This window comes from Amblyomma mixtum, chromosome 2 (assembly GCF_055824585.1).
Source record: "Amblyomma mixtum isolate Tamu chromosome 2, ASM5582458v1, whole genome shotgun sequence".
NCBI classification, from domain to species: domain Eukaryota; kingdom Metazoa; phylum Arthropoda; class Arachnida; order Ixodida; family Ixodidae; genus Amblyomma; species Amblyomma mixtum.
Genome location: NC_143013.1, coordinates 89,947,928 through 89,968,428, shown reverse-complemented (window position 1 = coordinate 89,968,428; position 20,501 = coordinate 89,947,928). Strand labels below are relative to the sequence as shown.

The 20,501-nt window shown below is 47.0% G+C and overlaps 1 protein-coding gene across 1 annotated transcript in view; it reads left to right on the top strand.

The window, feature by feature from the left end:
• LOC149360099 (palmitoyltransferase ZDHHC20-B-like) overlaps positions 1-4,809 on the top strand; it is a 78,522-nt gene extending 73,713 nt beyond the window's left edge. The window contains exons 3-4 of the mRNA XM_089569192.1: positions 489-846; positions 3,925-4,809. Coding sequence (XP_089425318.1) covers positions 502-846; positions 3,925-4,194 — 615 coding nt within the window. The 5' untranslated portion in view covers positions 489-501 and the 3' untranslated portion in view covers positions 4,195-4,809. The remainder of the gene's footprint in view (positions 1-488; positions 847-3,924) is intronic.
• Positions 4,810-20,501: the final 15,692 nt, after the last annotated feature.

Here is a 20,501-nt window from a genome sequence, read left to right as displayed (position 1 = left end):
ATTCCAGCTGACACAAGTTCTGTGTATGAATGAATCGTGAAAACATCTTGTACGACAAGGAGGGATCCAAACTTTGTGGCGTTGATCAATGCGTGCTGAAATAGAGGGTCGTCTTTTTAATAACTTCTCTTTAAGATAAGGATTGTGATAAATTTTGTGAAAAGTACATAATGAAGCTATTGACCTGAAATGGGAAAGGAGCTGTAGGGAAAGGTGAGCTTTCATGGCAGTTACACTACTAGTACGATGATAGTTGGAAAGAATGAAGCGACAACCGCGGTTTTGAATTGATTCTAAGTCAGAAATGAGAGATTCGACCCCAGGGTTCCACACTGTTGGCCAAAATTAGCTGCAGGTAGCGGGACGGCTACCTGCAGTCTTTTCACGCAACTCGGTAGGGCCCCACGTGATGTCAGACAGCACCGACCATGTGCCGTGGCCTCCTTACTTGTTACAGAAGCTACACTTCACGATCCGCTGCGTCGCAGGTGTGTGCCGAAGATGGACCATCATTGCCCATGGTTCAACAATTGCGTCTCCTTCACGACCCAAAAGTCGTTTCTGCTGACGCTCGTCTACGGTGCTGTGCTGGCCGCATTCACGGCGACCACGTCCGTGGTGCACGCCGTGACGTCCTGGTTCTCCTTAGGCTTTTCACTTGCCACGCTCAGCGTTAACGGCTTGGTCGCCGCCGGGGTCTACCTTTCTTTCGGCCTTGGCTGCTTCTTCAGCCATCACCTGGACCACCTGTTTCGCAACATCACAACGCTGGAGAACATGCGAGCCACGGTGTTCAGGGATCCCGATGACTCGTTCGACATCGGTCGCACCAAGAACGTCGTGCAGGTATTCGCTTGTGCTCTTCAACCTTTTGTTTCCTTAACCGCGTCAATTATCTGTCTTGCACATATTTAAATACCTGTATGACAAATCTGCTTTACGCGCCAAAGGCGGATGACACTCGTATTGCACTGTTCCTCTACAGAGCTCATCCTTCCCTGGTACAAAGTGTGTACGATATATGTTTCTAATGGGCCGAAGGTGAGGTGAAGTAGAGCAGAGGGAAATAAGGATTTGTAGTGCCCTCGTTTAACTATTCTTGTGTTCAATTCTCACGGTATATGTAGAGGACTCAAGACAGGCTCACAGAAGACTAGAAGATTTAGTATGCAAGTATCTGAGTTTTTTCTCCTTCATGTTATTTAAATGATCCAGATAGAGCAGTGAGGATAAAGTAACCCGTATGGCAAAATCATGTGTGTCTGCAGTATGCCGTCAACCATGCGAGCTTCGATGCGTTCCTTGCAGTAAACGAGGCATTTAGTGGTAGTACTATATTAAAAACTACTGCTACTACTACAAAAACAACAACAACATTGAGTGGAATCTTCAGGCTCCGCTCAATTCAGCTTCTGCCATACAACAGCTGGAGTCCCACAATAATTACCCGTCTCCGATTTCAGGTTGTTTGGGCGAAGTACATTTGATCCCCACTTGTGTTCTTCCTTACCCCAACACGTCGTAATATAACTTCATGCATCAAGATTTCTAAATTGTGCGTCGAACTTGAACGCGAAAGTGCAAGAATATCTTCTCGGAATTGCTTTGTTTTCTGATAGCGCGAGCGGCATTGCTGATGTACAGTCAGGTCGGAATGAAACACAAACAGAGCATGTCAAGAAAACAAAATATTTTACCTGCCTACTTTCAGCTGAAGTGTACAACTTGCCTGAATCATGTGTCTGGGTAAAGGGCCTACTGAAATGCATAATCGAAAATAGATTGTAAAGGAACATCTCGCTGCAAAGCAGAAATGTATTACATATGCGTGTTCGCGTTTCATTCCGGCCTGACTGTACATTTTGCATTCAGATCACAAAAAGCGCAGGCGTGTAAGCAGTGTCGGACATTACTGCTACGCAAAGGAAAAGAAGATTGAAAAAGATTGACACTGCACTCATAGCTGTTTATTCTTGAAAACGATGCTTGACTACATGTGTATACCCTGTTCTCCAGTAACGGTGCAAAAAATAACAAATTGATCCAGCCGCGGTAGATCGTCAGCTGTGGCTTTAAACTGTTCAGCTTAAGATTGCGGATTCGACCCGGGCAGCAGCGGCTGCATTTTGATGACGGTGAAATGTAAAAATGAATGACACGTCATGCTGTGCGAGAGCAAGGTTTGAATGCGCTAACAGTTGACCACACCAACGACTGCTTGGCTATTTTTCAAATCGCTGCAAATACCTTTTGTTGGCCATTGTAAGCACTTTCTTTTGTTCACTCTCAACTACTGCGGAACCATCCTCACCGCTGCCACCACCGTCTTGTTCACACCGCATTATAGGGTGTGAATTTGGGTAGGCTGATGTTAAGACACGCCAAGGCATTGCCCATTTTTTCTGGTCCATGTTTGGCGCGAGGCCGATATGACTGGGCGAGGCGCGGAGGTTTTATAGGCGTTCAGTACGTCAACGGAGGCGGAGTTTGTACACGTCATCCACCTTCTGTTCGCTTAGGATGACACCATGGAAAGTACCGCTGCCACTGCTGCCGCCTTGCCCCTCAGACAGTGTTCTCCTCTATTTATCACGTGATATACCACTCGTCGTGTCTATGACGTTCCGTACTCGCTTCCCCCGTGGAATTCGTGGGTTCGAATCCGTCCTGTGGGACTTTTTTCCTGGTATTTTTTTTCTGTTTGTGTAATGCAGGAGGACCATTCACAGATTGCTGAAATCGCTCACCACGGCCAGTCATGCTAGGGCATTAAACTCTTGTGTACTAATTCCCTGGTGTGTACATTATACATCGCAAGGTGATCGTCATTAATATGGCTGCCCTCCCTGTGCGTCGTTTTTTAGAAGTTATTACCCAGCGTGTTTCTAGTCCACGTAAGAATCCATCAGTCAACCCAATGGCACATTAAAAATTAAGATACTAAACTTCTGTTTTAATCATGAGCACTGTTCTTCTTAACACTCAGCCTGAACGTTATTTCTGGGTAAGAAATATTTATATCGCAAATATGAAATCACTGTGTACCGGTGCTTTATAACAATGTGTTTTACCTCGTAATAGGCGGTTCATATCTCATTCCTGCGCCACAATACAATGCGGTTGAATCCCGCGCGAGTACAATAATCGAACTCGAGTTCGATACCCCTTAATATAAGGGAAGTGCCAAAATGAGGGCCGTTTTGGCAACCTGTTGTCTCAGGAGCTAGCGGCTAGCATTATCTTTGATTTCGGCGAGATAGGTTGCAAGTATTCCAATAACGATTCTGCGTACATGGTATAGCTGAAGACGTGAAAACATAGCGCAGGACCATAGCGTGCAATACTTGACAAAAACATTTTTTAACTGGGAGGAGTTTATGAACGTATCTTTATATATTGCAAGATTTCTCTATATTATTCAATATATTCGCAGATGTTCCTGCGAAAGGCTTGCATTTTCTTACTATTCACGTTTTTGGTATTGTCAAAAACGTTCCCCATTGGTTTCCCATGGCAGTCTTAGCTGCTCCACGCGAGCGATGCAAGAATTTTAAAAAGAAGATATTCCTGCGCATAGGAAGAATAGATCATTACCTTCAATATTTTTACAACAGATTTCAATTTTCAAAATTTTCTCCGAGAATGCTTGACATGAAACAAATATCAACGAAGGCAGGAAGGGCCGCCTGGTGTCATTGCGTCAACGTTCTTAGTGTCTCTCTGGTGGCTACTTAAGTATTACTAGAAGATATGCATGAGGATCCATAGCGCACAATATTCAAGGGACACAACACGTGTTGTGTCCCTTGAATGTTGTGCGATATGGATCCTCATGTTGACTACCCAACAGCCCCAACCCTGGCCCTTCTTGAGTATGGTTAACACAGTTTTATTTTTCTCGCTTGTACGTTGCCCCCATTTCAGGTTTTCGGTCCAGTCAAATGGCTCTGGGTGTTTCCGGTGTTCACGACACCAGGGGACGGAGTTCGTTTCCCCACCAGGCTCCACCCGGACCCCAACAACCTGCAGCTGCCCCTGGTCCGTGCGGAGAGGGACGCCCCGGCTCCCACGCCAGCGGGTGTGTGCACTGGACATACTCGGCGAAGAGGCAGCGCGAAAGAGGCGCGGTACAGGGGAGGAGTTAGTTCGCGGCGCACATCGACACGGAAAAGTACTTGCAGCAATTCCAGTTGAATTTGTACTCCAAGAATGAATGGCGCCTGAAATTGGAATGGCTCACCTACATATGAGTCGGAAAAAGAAATACCCACCCTTCACAGCTTAAGAGAACTAAACTGTAATGGCCCTCCGATAGCAATTACATTGCACTATGTTCATAGCTGTTTCGACTTCCTCCATTCACATTCTGTACTAGGGATGTTGATGTGTAATTATTTTTATGCTGGTCACACATTCGGTGGTACTTGCTTGAGAATCTGAATCTATAAGGAATAAATTCTTTCCTCTCTACCCCCAGCTGTCAACCTCTCAAGAGATTTAAAATGTTTTACAATATCCCAAATATTGTTTTTTCCTGCTATTGTATGCAATAGTATTTCAGTTCTCTTGGATAAAGTAACACGAAGTGGAAGGTATATCGATGGACTGCATGCCAAAATAAATAGTTGCGGAGGGGAGGGGCTGTTCTTAATAATAAAAATAAACTTGTTAGAGGAAAGGAAGGGCGCAATTAATACACATGTACGACTGTAGCAAATGTCCTGGACCAGATGAATCAATGCACTAAAAGAAATACGCACTATCACTGGCAGAAGTGTCCAGGACGTGGAAGTGTCACCTCGAGGCCTGGATCTCTGCAGTCATGGCCGCGTTATAAGCGTTCATTTCTGGCATGTGCAATGTATATAGCAAATTATAGGTCCGCCAGGTGACGCTGCGGTGCATTTCGGCAGGCACTCTTGCGTCTTGGATAGGAAAACTATATATATAATCTGTGCATACTAATATGAGCTAGTCTAGCTGATTTTACTGCACCTTCTGTCTGAACAGTTTCTGTTTATGGACTAACAATACTTCCGTCGCCCGCCACTCAGTTGGCTGGCCCAGTCCGCCGCTGCTTCCGGCCGCACTTCCGGTTTCTCTGGCCGGCGCCGGACCGACTCTTGTGAACAGGCTGCGAGCGCCTGGTACGGTTGTCGCCGACTACCCGCGAATGCAGCTGCTGGTACAACCTGGTGGGGGCCCTGTGCTAGTTGGGTCTAGGCCAGCCGCTCCCCAGCCCATGATCGGCGACCAGCTGAGGATGGCGATGAAACCAACAAGCACGCCGGCTACTAAGGGCTGAGCCCGCCTAGCCACTGTTACACGATGAAAATCTTTATACCCATGTAGCTTACGCATTTTGAATGTCATTAATAGTTCCCAGAATAAAAGTATTAAAGGAGCCAATTTCCCTCATATCACCCCAATCTTCCTTCCTGAAAACGGACTAGAAGGTTCCTGCTGCTTTATGTACTATATTAATCGAGTTCGCAGTAGCTTCTTGCTATACTATGCCCAATATGTGGCTAAGTGAATAATCCACATGTTTTGATGAAACTCTGATTTGACAAATTGATTTGTGAAATACATGGAACAACGTTGTACATAAAAGATCGTATGCGGAACAACATTTTATTTACGTGTGTCTGGAACACTAATCAGCATAATTCTCACTAAGTACAAATTCGTTCCACGCCAGCTGGTTGGAGCGGTTGAGCCTTTAACCAAACCTTAGGTTTCCCTGCTTTCCGCCGATGCTCTGATCACATGTCCAACCACATACAGCGCGAAGCATCTAATGCAGTAGCAGCAACTAAAACGCCCAAAACTGCACTGAGGCTTTCCAGGATCCACGGTGGTTGCTTCGGAAATGGGTGTACAGATGGTGCTGCGAGCTCAAGATCACGTCACTGCCAAGCACGAGGTATATACACCGCCACCCCACGGATATATTTGGCATAGCTGTGCGCTTCGCTTTAATTTTCTTTGAAATCACATGAGATCCGAAATGCCCTGATTTCTTCTTCATTACAGTCATTATGCTGTAGACGACTAAGCACCTGGAAACAATATAGGAAATGACACAGCCTTATTGCTTTGCCTTCTGCGCCTAGTTTCGTTCGCTTTTCTAAGAACCATTTGTGGATAGGCATCTAGGTCAGCTGCTTTTTAGGAATGAAGCACTAAATATGAGTAACGGCGGAACGGAAGTCTCGAAGTATCCTTCGTAGCCTCTCGGCTACTGAGTATGGCGGGCTGTCTACCGCGTGCGAGAGTGCAGAGTTGGTGCGCTACAGCTACATCGGGAGATCGGCGCAAAGCGGAGGGTGGGTGGATGGAAGGGAGGAGGGGGAAAATGCCTTCCTCGCATCGCACTAGAAACGGAATTGCAATTAGGTCATCCCATTACGATTCCGGAGCGCGATCAGCGCCTGGTCCCTGCCGATAAGCGCGCTCGCGGCGGCCACCGCGTTAACTCGAGAACACCGCCGCGAGAACGAATGCGCGGTCGCACACACAAAGCAGCCCGAAGATGGAAGGAACTCGAACGACACTCGCCTTCTCCACAACACGGGATGCATCGCGAAGCAATTTGCCGGAATCGCGACCGTCTTTCACATTCCTCGCGTGCCTTGGAAACAGAGGCGCGTGAAGGCGTGTGCGGATATATATAAGCACCGTACAGCGGCTGGGCCTTTAATGCCGAGTGTACACGAATTACGCTGAGTCGCGTCTTCGCGGACTCGTCTATACTATATACTGCGTCCGCCATCAGAGAAAGCGGCGATGTGCACGTCGCAAGCGAGACGCGGCTCACCGTCGCTCGCAAACGCTCGAGCACCGCTTACATGGAAGTGTCCGATCGCCACTCGCGATAGCGGGCACCGGAACACACCGCGAGTCCCTTTTGTCGCGAAGCGCGGGCAGGAAATGAGAATCTCGTTGGACGGCTCCGTGGGATGGTGCACAGTTGGGTTGCTGTTGCGCGAACGAGGCGGCGAGCGACACAACAATGGCGCCTTGTTGCGGGTCGCCCTGCGACAGCCTGGAACAGTCTGTGCGCCTTCGCTCCACATGTGGCGTCGCATGTCCTGTACTCTCTCCCCCCCCCCCCTCCCCTCCCCCGTCGCTCTCCAAGCCGTACTACATCTTGCATCACTACCAACGTATTGTGAGCGCACGGCGCATGAAACGAGCCGTGATGCGACCGCGGTTGCAGACAGACGATTGTCGCGCCGCGTCGCGGGGGAGGCCTCGGCGCAAGACGTGCCGTTGCGGCGGCTCACTGCAGAGGGATCGGTGCTGTGGGCGGTGCATAGCTGGCAGTCATTAGAAGGATTCGGATTTCCTTTTGTGCGCGTGCGGCGACCGACCAACCTCGCCGCCAGCACCGTGGCCAAGAACTCTGCACCCCCCCCCCCCGTCTCCCCGGTGGCCGTTTATGTGGTACTGGATAAAGACGCCGGCCTGTCTGTCAGGGAGAAAGCGAGGAAGAGGGCGGCCATTTTGACGCGGCGGTCGTGATATAAATAGTGCAGGATCGAGCTGGCGCACAAGGCCCGCCGCCAGTAGGGGGAATGGGAGACTCGATATATATACAGCGCAGGGAAGGCCGGATTGGCTGAGGTCTGAATGACACGGCCCCGAGAGCTGGCGCGTCGTTTTGTGATGAAGATCTCTGACCAACGGCAAACCCGTGTCAGCGATACAAACGGCTCCGGGAGGGGCGGTCTTTCACGAAGGCGTTGTAAGACGGATTGATGGTGGGTTTCTAGAGTGCGTCGTCGGCTCCAACCTCGACAGGATCGCCCTGGCGCTGCTTGCCAGGGAATTCCTCTGCAATAAAACAAAATAACTCCGCACCAGGTGTATGCTGATGCCGTAGAATGAAACTTGTGGATGGTTTCCGTCCCCTAATTTCTTTTGTTCTCGTCTGTATGCTACCCTTTTCTAAGCATCCTCGTCTTCACGCTACGCACCAATTTTCCCCTCGTCATGTTTTTCTATTAATATGTCTCGGGAGAACTCGACTGGCCACGAAGACTTGTGGCTCGCAGTTCATTTTACAAATATACGCAAGCACTGGGGATGATGACCAAGTGATAGCACTCCACGAATCTTTCGGGGTCCCAGGCTTAGGTTTGCTTTCGGTTCACAGACAGAGAGAAGGGGGCAGGAGGCGGAAAATGTTTTTAAACAAAGCATTTTGCATTCTTCGCCAGCTTCATTTGGACATATGCAGACAGCAAAACAATTTTCATTGCCAGTGTCACGAAACAAGAGAATGCTAAAATTATGCAGAATAGAAGAGACGGATGGCTCTTGGGGAAAAAAGAATAGATTATCCGAAAAATTACTTGCCAAGACCACCGAACACAGTGGATGTACTTTAAAAAGGTAAAGTTTTATCTGCGTGTCAGCCATCATAGCGGTAATCAGAGTGCGCCAACGGCGCTCAACTCCCGCGAAGCGTTGCCGCTTTCTGTCTGATTTCGAAATTTTCTCTTACTTCAAGCGTTCTGCTGCATTGGCGGGTACATGAAGCGAACGAACTTAAGGGGATGAAAGACGCATTAGGACATACACATGAAAAAAAGCCAAGAGTAGCAAAACCCAGGACAGCTTAGCGGGATGTGTACTGTGCGATGTCAGTGCACGTTAAAGAACCCCAGGTGGTCGAAATTTCCGGAGCCCTTCACTACGGCGTCCCTCACAGCTTGAGTCGCTTTGGGACGTTAAACCCCATAAAACCAAACCAACCAAACCAACTTTCTTTTTAGGAGGATGTGTATTATGCCGTGAACTTAGTTGCCCGATTGTAAAGACAGATGATCAATTCGCGCAAACAGAATAAAGAGACCACAGCGGGAAACAAAAGTAAGAAAAAGCAAAAAAATTAAATCACTCGTAGTCTTGGTCAAAAGTTATGGCCAAAAACTTTTCGCTTCAGCCCCATATTAGAACCATTACGGCACTATTAAAGACCGAAGGACCCTGAAATGCTAGCAGAAGGTTTCTTCTGGATGTAGAGAAGCTTCCTGCTTGACTGGAGTTTTGAGTGATCTGCTACACGGAACATTCTAGGGACATTCATTTCACTGGAGGTGCACGCTGTGGCCTTAGGATTTTTGAACAAGACTATACTTTATATTCCAGGCGTACTTCTTAGTCCAGCCGGTTCTAACGCGATAGCGTTAAATGGAAACTGCATAGGTTTTAGAAATAAACGAGCTTAAGAGGGTCGAATGTGCGAAACTTGCAGGTAAAGCATGCGAAGTCTTTTTGGGTTAGCACTTGAAATAGTGAAGCAATCGCCGATTAAAATCCGGACGCTCTTCAAGCTTCACCCCAGCGCACAACGCCAAGTGGGGGTACATGACGACGTCATCGAAGGAATCGGCACATTTCCAACGCACAAACGCCTGCTTTGAAGGGTAAAACATTACGCCACCGAAGGCAAACCCTGCCGAGAGTTGTTTGGCAGCGTCTAACGAGTCAGGGCAGGGTGTGGTTGACGACGGCGGTAATTTGAAATCATACCTTCAGGGACATAGCGCTGAATTTCCCTGCACCCCTCCGGTGCTTTGAGGAAAGCGCAAAATTCAATCGCCGATTATGTCACTATTTTAGATGCTAGTGCAAAACCACTTGGGATGCTTTCCCTACAGCCAATATAGATTTCAATCCTTGAATATCGCGAATTTCTCAAAAAAGTGCTGCAGTTGCCCTTTAAGGCTTCCGTTCTGTAGAAAATTCGGCCTCTTCGTCGTCGGCGTTGTGAGCGGAAAATCCCCGGAGAAAAAGCCCAGGTGGGCCACCTACACCAGGTGACCTGGTAGCGGCAACACAACTGCCCCCCCCCCCTCCCCGGATTGTGAGTAAACTGACGACCGGGGCAGGTGGGAGTTAAATTAATGATTGGTTGTGACAGGTTGATCGGGAAGCGCAACCTGGTGGCGGCGGTTGCGCAACCACGGGACAAACCACGAAGAAAGACAAAGACATACACAAGCGCACTAACAACTCAGCCATTGAACTGTTTCATATTCAAAGCTGCGGCTCTTGCTGGTGCGTCCACACAACAGCAGATGACTCTCAGTTTGGAGGCACACCTCTGTCCGTCATACTCCGAGTTCACTGTCTGGGGCTCAGTGATGCAGCCCCAGAGCCCCAGGTTGTGACAGGTTGATCGGGAAGCGCAACCTGGTGGCGGCGGTTGCGCAACCACGCGACAAACCACGAAGAAAGACAGAGACATACACAAGCGCACTAACAACTCAGCCATTGAACTGTTTCATATTCAAAGCTGCGGCTCTTGCTGGTGCGTCCAACACAAGCGCACTAACAACTCAGCCATTGAACTGTTTCATATTCAAAGCTGCGGCTCTTGCTGGTGCGTCCACACAACAGCAGATGACTCTCAGTTTGGAGGCACACCTCTGTCCGTCATACTCCGAGTTCACTGTCTGGGGCTCAGTGATGCAGCCCCAGAGCCCCAGGTTGTGACAGGTTGATCGGGAAGCGCAACCTGGTGGCGGCGGTTGCGCAACCACGGGACAAACCACGAATAAAGACAGAGACATACACAAGCGCACTAACAACTCAGCCATTGAACTGTTTCATATTCAAAGCTGCGGCTCTTGCTGGTGCGTCCACACAACAGCAGATGACTCTCAGTTTGGAGGCACACCTCTGTCCGTCATACTCCGAGTTCACTGTCTGGGGCTCAGTGATGCAGCCCCAGAGCCCCAGGTTGTGACAGGTTGATCGGGAAGCGCAACCTGGTGGCGGCGGTTGCGCAACCACGGGACAAACCACGAAGAAAGACAGAGACATACACAAGCGCACTAACAACTCAGCCATTGAACTGTTTCATATTCAAAGCTGCGGCTCTTGCTGGTGCGTCCACACAACAGCAGATGACTCTCAGTTTGGAGGCACACCTCTGTCCGTCATACTCCGAGTTCACTGTCTGGGGCTCAGTGATGCAGCCCCAGAGCCCCAGGTTGTGACAGGTTGATCGGGAAGCGCAACCTGGTGGCGGCGGTTGCGCAACCACGGGACAAACCACGAAGAAAGACAGAGACATACACAAGCGCACTAACAACTCAGCCATTGAACTGTTTCATATTCAAAGCTGCGGCTCTTGCTGGTGCGTCCACACAACAGGAGATGACGTTAGTGCAGTGGTGCAGCAGTTAAGAGATGAGCGACGGCCCTGCGATGGCAGGTGCTGCCACCGGTGGGGCGTGTCCGCCACCACCAGTAAAACTTGCGTTGGGCCTAGTTGGTACATGATGTTGTGAAGGTGTAGGTTGCGCAACCACGGGACAAACCACCGATCAACCTGTCACAACCAATCATTAATTTAACTCCCACCTGCCCCGGTCGTCAGTTTACTCACAATCCGGTGAGGGGGGGTGCAGGTTGTGTTGCCGCTACCAGGTCACCTGGTCTAGGTAGCCCACCTGGGCTTTTTCGCCGGGGATTTTCCGCTCTGCAGTGGCGCACTAACAACTCAGTTGTTAGTTCGCTTGTGTATGTCTCTGTCTTTCTTCGTGGTTCGTCCCGTGGTTGCGCAACCTACACCTTCACAACATCATGTACCAACTAGGCCCAACGCAAGTTTTACTGGTGGTGGCGGACACGCCCCACCGGTGGCAGCACCTGCCATCGCAGGGCAGTTGCTCATCTCTTAACTGCTGCACCACTGCACCATGAGTAGTAAGAGGACTCCCAAGGATCTATGAATGGAAAGTAGAGAATCACCAACTCCGCATATATGGGCATTAACCCACTGACGCTATCGCGTCATACCCTTAAAACGGAGCTTATATATGTCCTCTTCAAATTTTACTGTTAAGGTTTGAAGGGGAAAACCAGGCGCATCCCAGGCAATTCGAATATGTGGACAACCATCATCATGCACCGGGACGCTGGCGCCTCAAGGAGCTTCCAACCTGCACTACAGGTATAGCAGAAAGAAGCATGATGTCTTTAGAACTTTTGAGAAGAATGGTACGCGTGCGCATTGCCATTTTTCGCAGCTCGTATATACCAGTGTATTTGCTTATTTTGCATACTGACTCTCACCTGAAAGCTTTTTAGAGACCACAGACGCCACATGAGTACATTTTTTTCCCCTCAGAGGCAAGAAGCGACATCTACTTGCACTAAACACCATCGCCTATTGTGCGAAGCGCAGCTCTACTGCAGCTCACTTTGTATGCTCCTTTCTTTTTTTTTACGGGAAGCAAAAGTGAAGGACTAGAAAATATATATCGACCACACAACAGATAAGAAAATCTTAGTACTAAAATTTGAAGAAAGAAGGCTCCAGAAGCAAGTTTTTCGCTTTACTGTCGCCATAAAAGAAACTCTCCCGGATCAAAAGATGCCGCTGCGTTGCGGTCCGTTACTGTCGCTCTTCCCTTCTGATGCGTTTTCGAGACCTATTTCAAGTTTCAAGCAAGCAGATATTGCCCCGCAGGCTGAAACAATCACCATAAAACTTTGTCACCGCGCTGTGTGACTGGAGGCATAATGGTTTTCTCTGCTTTGGCCGTCGCCCACGCTATTCACGTTGTGGTTCGGTGCGGTGCATTGATTTCCTCCTACGCATCTGCCTTGTTCATACACGGGTGCTGTGCTGATGAAATATTTTACGCTCACTTATGAATTGATGCGGAGAAATGAAGACAGTAGGGGGGGAGGGGGGTGAAAGAATGAAATGCGGGCAGATTAACTAAAAGTGAAAATAATATTCCCATAAGCATACAAAATGTTTGTCGTTATCTTCGAGTTAACAATAAAATGAGCTTCGGACATGGCTAGTCCGAAGCCATGTTTGAACTGTTTGAACATGTCATTTTTTCTAATCTGGTTAAATTTCTAGAAAATCATTCGTTCTTTTTCCCTCATCAGCATGGCTTTCGTCAATCATTTTCTTGTGAAACGCAACTCATTTCTTTCACTCATGATTTATTTGACGCATTAGACAAGGGACTTTTCATTGACTGCGTATTTTTAGATTTTCAGAAAGCATTTGATCTTGTTAATCACCAACTACTTTGTTTTAAGCTCGGTAAACTGAACATCGACCCAAACATTCTTTCATGGATCGAAAGTTTTTTGCGTAACAGAACTCAATTCGTCACGGCAAATAACGCTGATTCCTCACCATGCTCTGTTACCTCCGGCGTGCCTCAAGGTTCCGTACTCGGGCCGGTATTGTTTCTAATATACATTAACGACCTGCCAATTTCTATTAACTCCACAATTAGGCTTTTCGCAGATGATTGCGTTATTTATCGAGTAATCAAATCCGCTTCAGACTCATCCATACTTCAAAGTGACCTAAATAATTAAGGTATCTAATTGGTGTAATAGTTGGCTCATGAGACTGAATACTAACAAGTGTAAGGTCATGCGTATTTCACACCGATCTGCTAACGAAAGTCTTATTCCCTACAATATTTCAGGTACTCTCCTTGAGCAAGTTACCGCATATAAATATTTAGGGGTTCATATAACTTCTAACCTTTCATGGCAGGCGCATGTTGATTATGTTGTTAACAATGCTAACCGCATGCTTGGCTACTTGCGTCGTAATTTTTCCATGGCTCCATCTTCTTTAAAGCTACTACTCTATAAAACCTTATTTAGATCAAAATTAGAATACGCGTGCTCTGTGTGGGACCCGGGACATGAAACTCTTACTAATCAGTTAGAGTCAGTACAGAATCGTAGCGCCAGATTTATTTTGTCTAACTTTTCCCGCACTGCTAGTGTAACTGCAATGAAAAATACTTTGAACCTTCCTAGTCTTTCCCTTCGTAGAAAACTCGCGCGAATGCTAACTTTTCACAAGATTTACTACCACAATCATCAGCTAAAACGGGATCTTTTATCTGAACCATCATTCATATCATCTCGCACGGATCATCGCCACAAGGTACGCATTCCATACTGCCGAAGCAATCCATACTTCAACTCATTTATACCCAAGACGGCGAGCGATTGGAACCACCTGCCCACCTTGGTTGCCGATATTTCTGACACCTGTTTATTTAAAAATGCCGCGGAAAACTATGTATTTGACTAGGCTGTTTTGTTACCTAATCTGATAAGTATTTTGTTCAAGCTTACGTTTTTTCTTGCTTTGCTGTATTACATTACATTTTGCATTTACTTTTTGTTTTCATTTTGCTGCATTGTCTATACTTTTTTTAACCACTCCCTTCTGTAACGCCCCACTGGGGCCCTGAAGGTATTGTAATAAATAAATAAATAAATAGTGTTATTTCCTTTTGCGATTTTTTTTACCAGAGAGGATATTCTCCGTCATGCAGTTATTAAGAGATGGTATGCATAGTTTAGTCATTTCTGCCTGGTAATAAACAAAGGAGCTGTTCCTTGCACGCTGAAGCCTGGTGATACGGAAATGCAGTTTGCCGACTTATGGGAAATAAGGGCGCTGATCCTGAATCTAAGCTGACTGATGTTGATGGGACTTCTATCAGAGTGCCTTCTCCAGCATTGACGTTGCAGCCTTGTTGTCGCATTCAGTGCAAGCTACCATAGAACTGCCCACATCTCTAGGCTCGATACAGGTTCAGCGTTGCATCTTCTGTTTAAGGAATTGCGCGCCAAGACACACTGTACCATTGATTATGGCTTCGTGCCGCTTACACCAAAATCTACGTCTACAGGATCGGAGTTGCAGCTAGTCCAAGCCCTTTGCAATGCAATATCTCAGCGACAATGCGCCCTATTCTTTGCAAGTGATCACTGTGCACTGTTGCCAGGAGAGCTCTTGAAACTACCGTCACACTCTTAGGATACCGGCGTCCTCCCGAGGAATATCTCTTGGGCGCCAGAGACAAACTCTGCTTCTTCTCACTGCGCATGCGATATGCTGAGTGCAGTGGCGCCCCGTGGAAGCGTATCAAAGTAGAGGATCGCGCGAGGCTATAACCCTCTATAATCTCAACGTGTACCCGATTTATGGGTCAGCCCCTGGGGATTAATGACCACAGCGACACTCAACACCTATCTGCATCTGCTGTTTTTTTTTTCAACATTGGTGGTTATTTTCTTTGCCCGCCGCTTTTCTTTCTGTGTTGAATAAAGGCATTATAGCGCAGATTACAAGCAAACTTTTAATGGGTGGATTTGGAAAGTCGCGTGAGCGAAGACATAATGGCTTGTAATCCCATCATCAGTCTGACTGCGCCTACTGCAAACAGAGGACTCTCCAATATCTCTCCAATTAATCCTGTGCTGTGTCGGCTGCGGCCACCTTTCCCTGCAAACTTCTTGATCTCATCCACCCATCTAACTTTCTACCGCCCCCTGTTACGCTTGCCTTGTAATGGTACCCACTCCGTTACCCGTAAAGACCACCGGTTATCTTGCCGTCTCATTACATTCCCTGCCCAAGCCCATTTCTTCTTTTTGATTTAGACCAGGATGTCATTAACTGTGTTTTTTTCGCTGACCCACTCTGCTCTATTCCTGTCTTTTAACGTTACACCTATCATTTTTCTTTCCATATATCGGTGCGTCGTTCTCAATTTAAGTTGAGCCGCTTTCGCTAGCTTCAACCTTTCTGCCCCATATGTTGGTAACGCCAAGACACAGCTGTTATACATATTCATGACCTCAAAATACTTCCCAAATGCGCACCACCCCATTCTAATTCTTTTTGTAATTTCATTCTAGTGATACAAATCTCCAGTCGCTACCAGCCCTAAAACAGGCGCATTACCTTACGACTTCTAGAGCCTTGATGTCAATAGTAAACAGCTTATTCCCTTCCGAGGCTTGAATAATACTTTAGTTTCCTGCGTATTAATTTTTAGACCCATCGTTCTGCTTTGCTTGTCTAAGCAGAATGGTGGGTCTGAAAATTCATACTGAGCAATTTTGGACGGACACATTTTTCAACAAAAAATACCTAATGAGCGCAAGTGTATCATGTATTGGAAGATTTTACTATAATAATCTATATATCCACAGATATCCCCTCAGCAGGCTTGCATTTTCTCGCTATTAACGCTCTTGCTTTCGTCAAAAACATACCCCATTGGTTTTCTACTGCAGTCTTAGCTATCCGATTCGAGCAATGAAGAAACTTTAAAAGAAAGATCTTGCTACACATCGAAAGAATGTACCATTACCTTCAATATTTTCATAACAGTAGTTTACAATACTCCAATATTCCAAAGTTTTGCTCAAGCTGGACTTATAATAAGCAGAAAACTATACGATTGTGACCTCCTATAGGATTATGAGCTAGTCGTCTGCTAACGCCGTGTGTGACCACCACCGTCAGTGCCACTTTCCTGTGACACTGTGTATCAAGGACAGTTTCTTGAACTGATCTTGCGCGAAACCAGATGGAATTGTTCATACTAAAGGTTGGTGACAGAGTGTTTGTGTTTCGATATAATACACTAAAGCTTCTGGCGCCAGGCGCTTACGAAGCCCTGAAATACCCGGCAAAGTGAACGACAAAGTGTGCCCCAAGCAGGGATTGTTGCAAAAGCAGATAATACGGCATGCACTAACCAAGAACCTGGCAACCACGTAGCAGGGAAATAATGATGTCGTCCTTTCGACGTATATATGTCAATATTCATTCTCATATACACGTTTATATAAGTACGGCTGCTGTGTTTCTTGAGTACACACAGTTCTTATAAGGCTTGCGACTAGCCCGGTTCTTAAAAGCACGCTTAGTTAAGTAGCGCCACCGGCACTAGTGGTGCCGCTGACTGTGGTCCCGAAACAGGATGTCACGAAATATCAATACTCCTTTGTTCTGGTAAGTGACTTTTAGAACAAATGTGCAAGCTCAGATTCCGATAAAGATAGCAAAAACTTTTCGGCGATTGCCAAGAATGCAACTGTCTGTTAAAAAAAAATGGCAATGGCTTAGCTAAGCTATGCCAAAATACGTAGTGAGAGGTACGGTATATCCCTGGTTACGACTAGTTGTTTTGCTTATCGTCATGGTTACGTGTTAGGTATTAGAGACGAGACATGTGGTGAAGGCGGAACGTGTTACTAAACTTTATTGACAGCCAGAAAGATGGCCCGGAGAGTCTTTCTCTCGGTCGGAGACGAGCGGTAAGGAGCGCGGTGTACCAGCTGCGCGGCTGTGATGTTATTCGGCTCCTCGCGCATGCGCACAAGGGGCGCATGCGGGTAAGACTGCGAGTAAGACGGCGAGACTGTGGGTAATATAGCTCGCGCTACAAAACATCTATTCTGTAGTCAATTAAAACTCTGGTTCATCCCCCCCCCCCCCCCCCCCCAATAGCAACCACATGTCCATCTTATCTATGACGAACGATTGTATACAAACCTAGACTTAACTAGGGAACTACCACCTGTTCCGTTCATTGTTCACTACATTGTAGTACGGCAGAGAATGACTTTTTTTGCCTTCAACACGAGTTAATAAAATAGCTCATTGTTTCGGCAGAGGTCGTTCTTTTTCATTGACTCGTTTTCATAAGCCACAATGAGGATGAGCAGACGTAGTAAGATTATAACTTATAACAAAAAATTTAGAGCTCTGGCGTCTTTCTTTACAGCAGACATAACAATTTCACGTGGATAACATTCGCCAGGTCAGAGATGATACAAAGTGATGATGATAATATTTAAGTTATGGCTGGTTCACAAAAAGCGCAAGCTCGCATAATGAGCATTTCGTGCACTCATTCATGAACGGTCATGTAGGCGGGGCAAAAGAACATTTACGAGCAATCTTAACACCGGGCTTCTTCTTTGAGTGTACGCGATGGCGGCCGTAGTAGCAGTGTAAAGCCTAATATTTAGATTGAAGGCAAATTCTTGCCTTCTCGCCAATACGCAGTGGCTATGTTGTCCTTTTCGTTCACTTTATCGACCCTGTAGTGTTCACCTGCCATTTGATTCTGACGGTACATCGGATGCAGGCAATGGATCTCGCGAAAGTTTTCCAGAATGTTTGAAGGCAAGCTTTAAACCATGTGCAGTGTTTAAATAGGCGTAATCGTTATCATCATGAGATTAACTACGTGTAATGCAGGACAGAGGCCTCTCCTTTAGCACTCCATGTAACCCTGCCCTGTGTCAGCTGAGGCCATCGTGTCCACGCAAACTCAGTAATCTCAACCACTTACAGCGCTTTCTGTCGCCCCCTGCCACGCCTGCTTTTTAATGGAACCCACTCTGTTCTCTTAATCCCCATAGATTATCTTTCCTTCGCTCTTCTTGCCCTGCCTAGCATAAAGGCCCCGAAAATGTTGTAAAATAGTAAACGTGAAACCGTTTCTACTCGACTGAACTGCACTTATATTTCTTTCCATCGACAACAATACATAGCAACCATAGCAATACATAGCAATACATAGCATAGCAAAGAAAGCAGTAGGCCGATATTTTCGTACTATACTTGTTTTTCTTAAATTTCAGCGACACTTCGCCATTTCTTCAAGCACATGTGATACAGCCTGCAGTAGCGGCCTAGCGTCACTACGGTGACAGGCGACGAGTTGCAAAGAATGGCGGATATGCACGACGGGGGCGTGCATGGAGCGCCTGGAATCCGAAAGCTTTCTCCGTCTTGAACGACCATATTGTGCGGGGCGACGACTGACGAATGCTCACTTTAAATATCGGTGCGTCTGCCAGGACCTACGCATAGCGCAGCCGGCACCTACGTACGACTAGCAGGGAGCTCCGCTCTGCGCAGTCTTGAGCTGTTGCAACAAGCAACGATGGTTTCCGGTCAATGTTTCTCGAGCTTCTATATTTTCGTTGCTTTTTTTTCTTCTTGGGGTGCAGATGGGATGCCGGGAGTCGCAGACATAGCTGCAGCTCTTGCTGTAAAAGAAAAAAAAACGATCAGGAAAGTGGATCAGGGTGCGAGAAAAGAAGCGACGTACTCGTAGGGAGGCACGAGCGCCACCTGAATTCCTCGCGTGCGCCACGAACCTCCTGTCACCGGCCCCGGCTGACGGCTCGTCGAAAGAAGAGAAAACGCCACCAGGATCCACGACGCCGCGGGAAGACACACTATAGTAACAGCGTAATAACGCACAAAAAATATAACTGCCAGCTATATCTTTCGCCTCCACTGACCTATTTTTAATATCTCAAGGAGCAAGTAGGAGTGTATGCTTTTGTCACCGGGATGAAGGAATGCGGTGTTGACATCAGAGTTGGGTTGTGTTTTTCTCTTCTTGATCATATTCTGAACTGCTGTGCAGAAGAAAACGAGTGACGTCCTAAACTCTCCGAAGTCTTCTTCATACTGCTATTGCAGTGAAGCTATCATGTTCATTACAATGATTAACTCTATTACAAAATTAGTTAATGAGCCCATAACAATGGAAGCGCTGAGGAAGATACGGGAGTCGAGGCGTCTGTGCAACCAAAGACGATTTCCTATTACTGCAGCGGTCGCACAGTGGTTGGAGTCTTGAGGTGCGGGGCTCGATCCCCAGTAATTCCTGTCCTTTTCTATTGTAAAGCTCTCCTTTTTTTACGCGCTGTTAATTCCCTGATTTCTGAAGGGAGCACGAGAGGTCAGCTCCGGCTACATAGCGCTCAATGACATCCACCGCTTGTTTCAATTCCGGCCCGGACACACAGATCCGGGTTGTTACAAGTCACCGAACGCCACGGGCTCATGGCCACTTGATGGGGCTATAACCCCACACCGTCAGATACATTTGTCGACGAAAATAAAGTTTATCCTCCTCTTTCCTTGATTTGTTTCAGCGTAGCAGAGCGCGCGCGATTCTGTAGTCAATCGCATGCCATGGTACAGGATGATTTCTGAATTGGTGGTCAGAATGAGCAGCCGGATAGTGGTGGGCGAGCGTGCATTTATTTGTGAACACAATTTGTTCCATTAAAGCATCCGTAACTCACGTAGACAATCTCTCGGAATGAAAGCATGATCGCGCGGTTTTTTAAGACTGGAGATGGCCTCAAAAATGACTAGTGTTTTGTATGACGTTGAAGAGCACACTATTTTCTTCTATGTGTGTAGCATGTGACAGCGGGTGACATCGTTGAAGGCGACATCTGTCGTCATTGTAACGCACCTAAGCGCGTGCGAGCGCTCGTCCTGCTTTTTGAAACCTTGTTTTGTGGTATGGAGACATGTGTAGGCTTGGCAATAAGTTCAACAGCTTGCCCTGTCTTGGTGGGTTATGAGGTCCAGCCCTTTTACGCGGCTGAGTTTGTGCCTTACCCAGGTCTTCTGTTAAGGTACATTAAGATAATTAAGGTAATTAAGGTAAACGTCCAGGTCCACAAGAAACAGGCACACTGAATCGTTAAAACCTTACTTTGCCAGAACTAACATATTCAAATTTTCTTTTTTTCCCCGCACTATTACCGAGTGGAATCAGCTACCACTCTCATCAATAGTTGTCATTGATGTCATTGAACAGGCCGTTCATTGAATTGTTTTTGTTTCATGACTTGTCTTG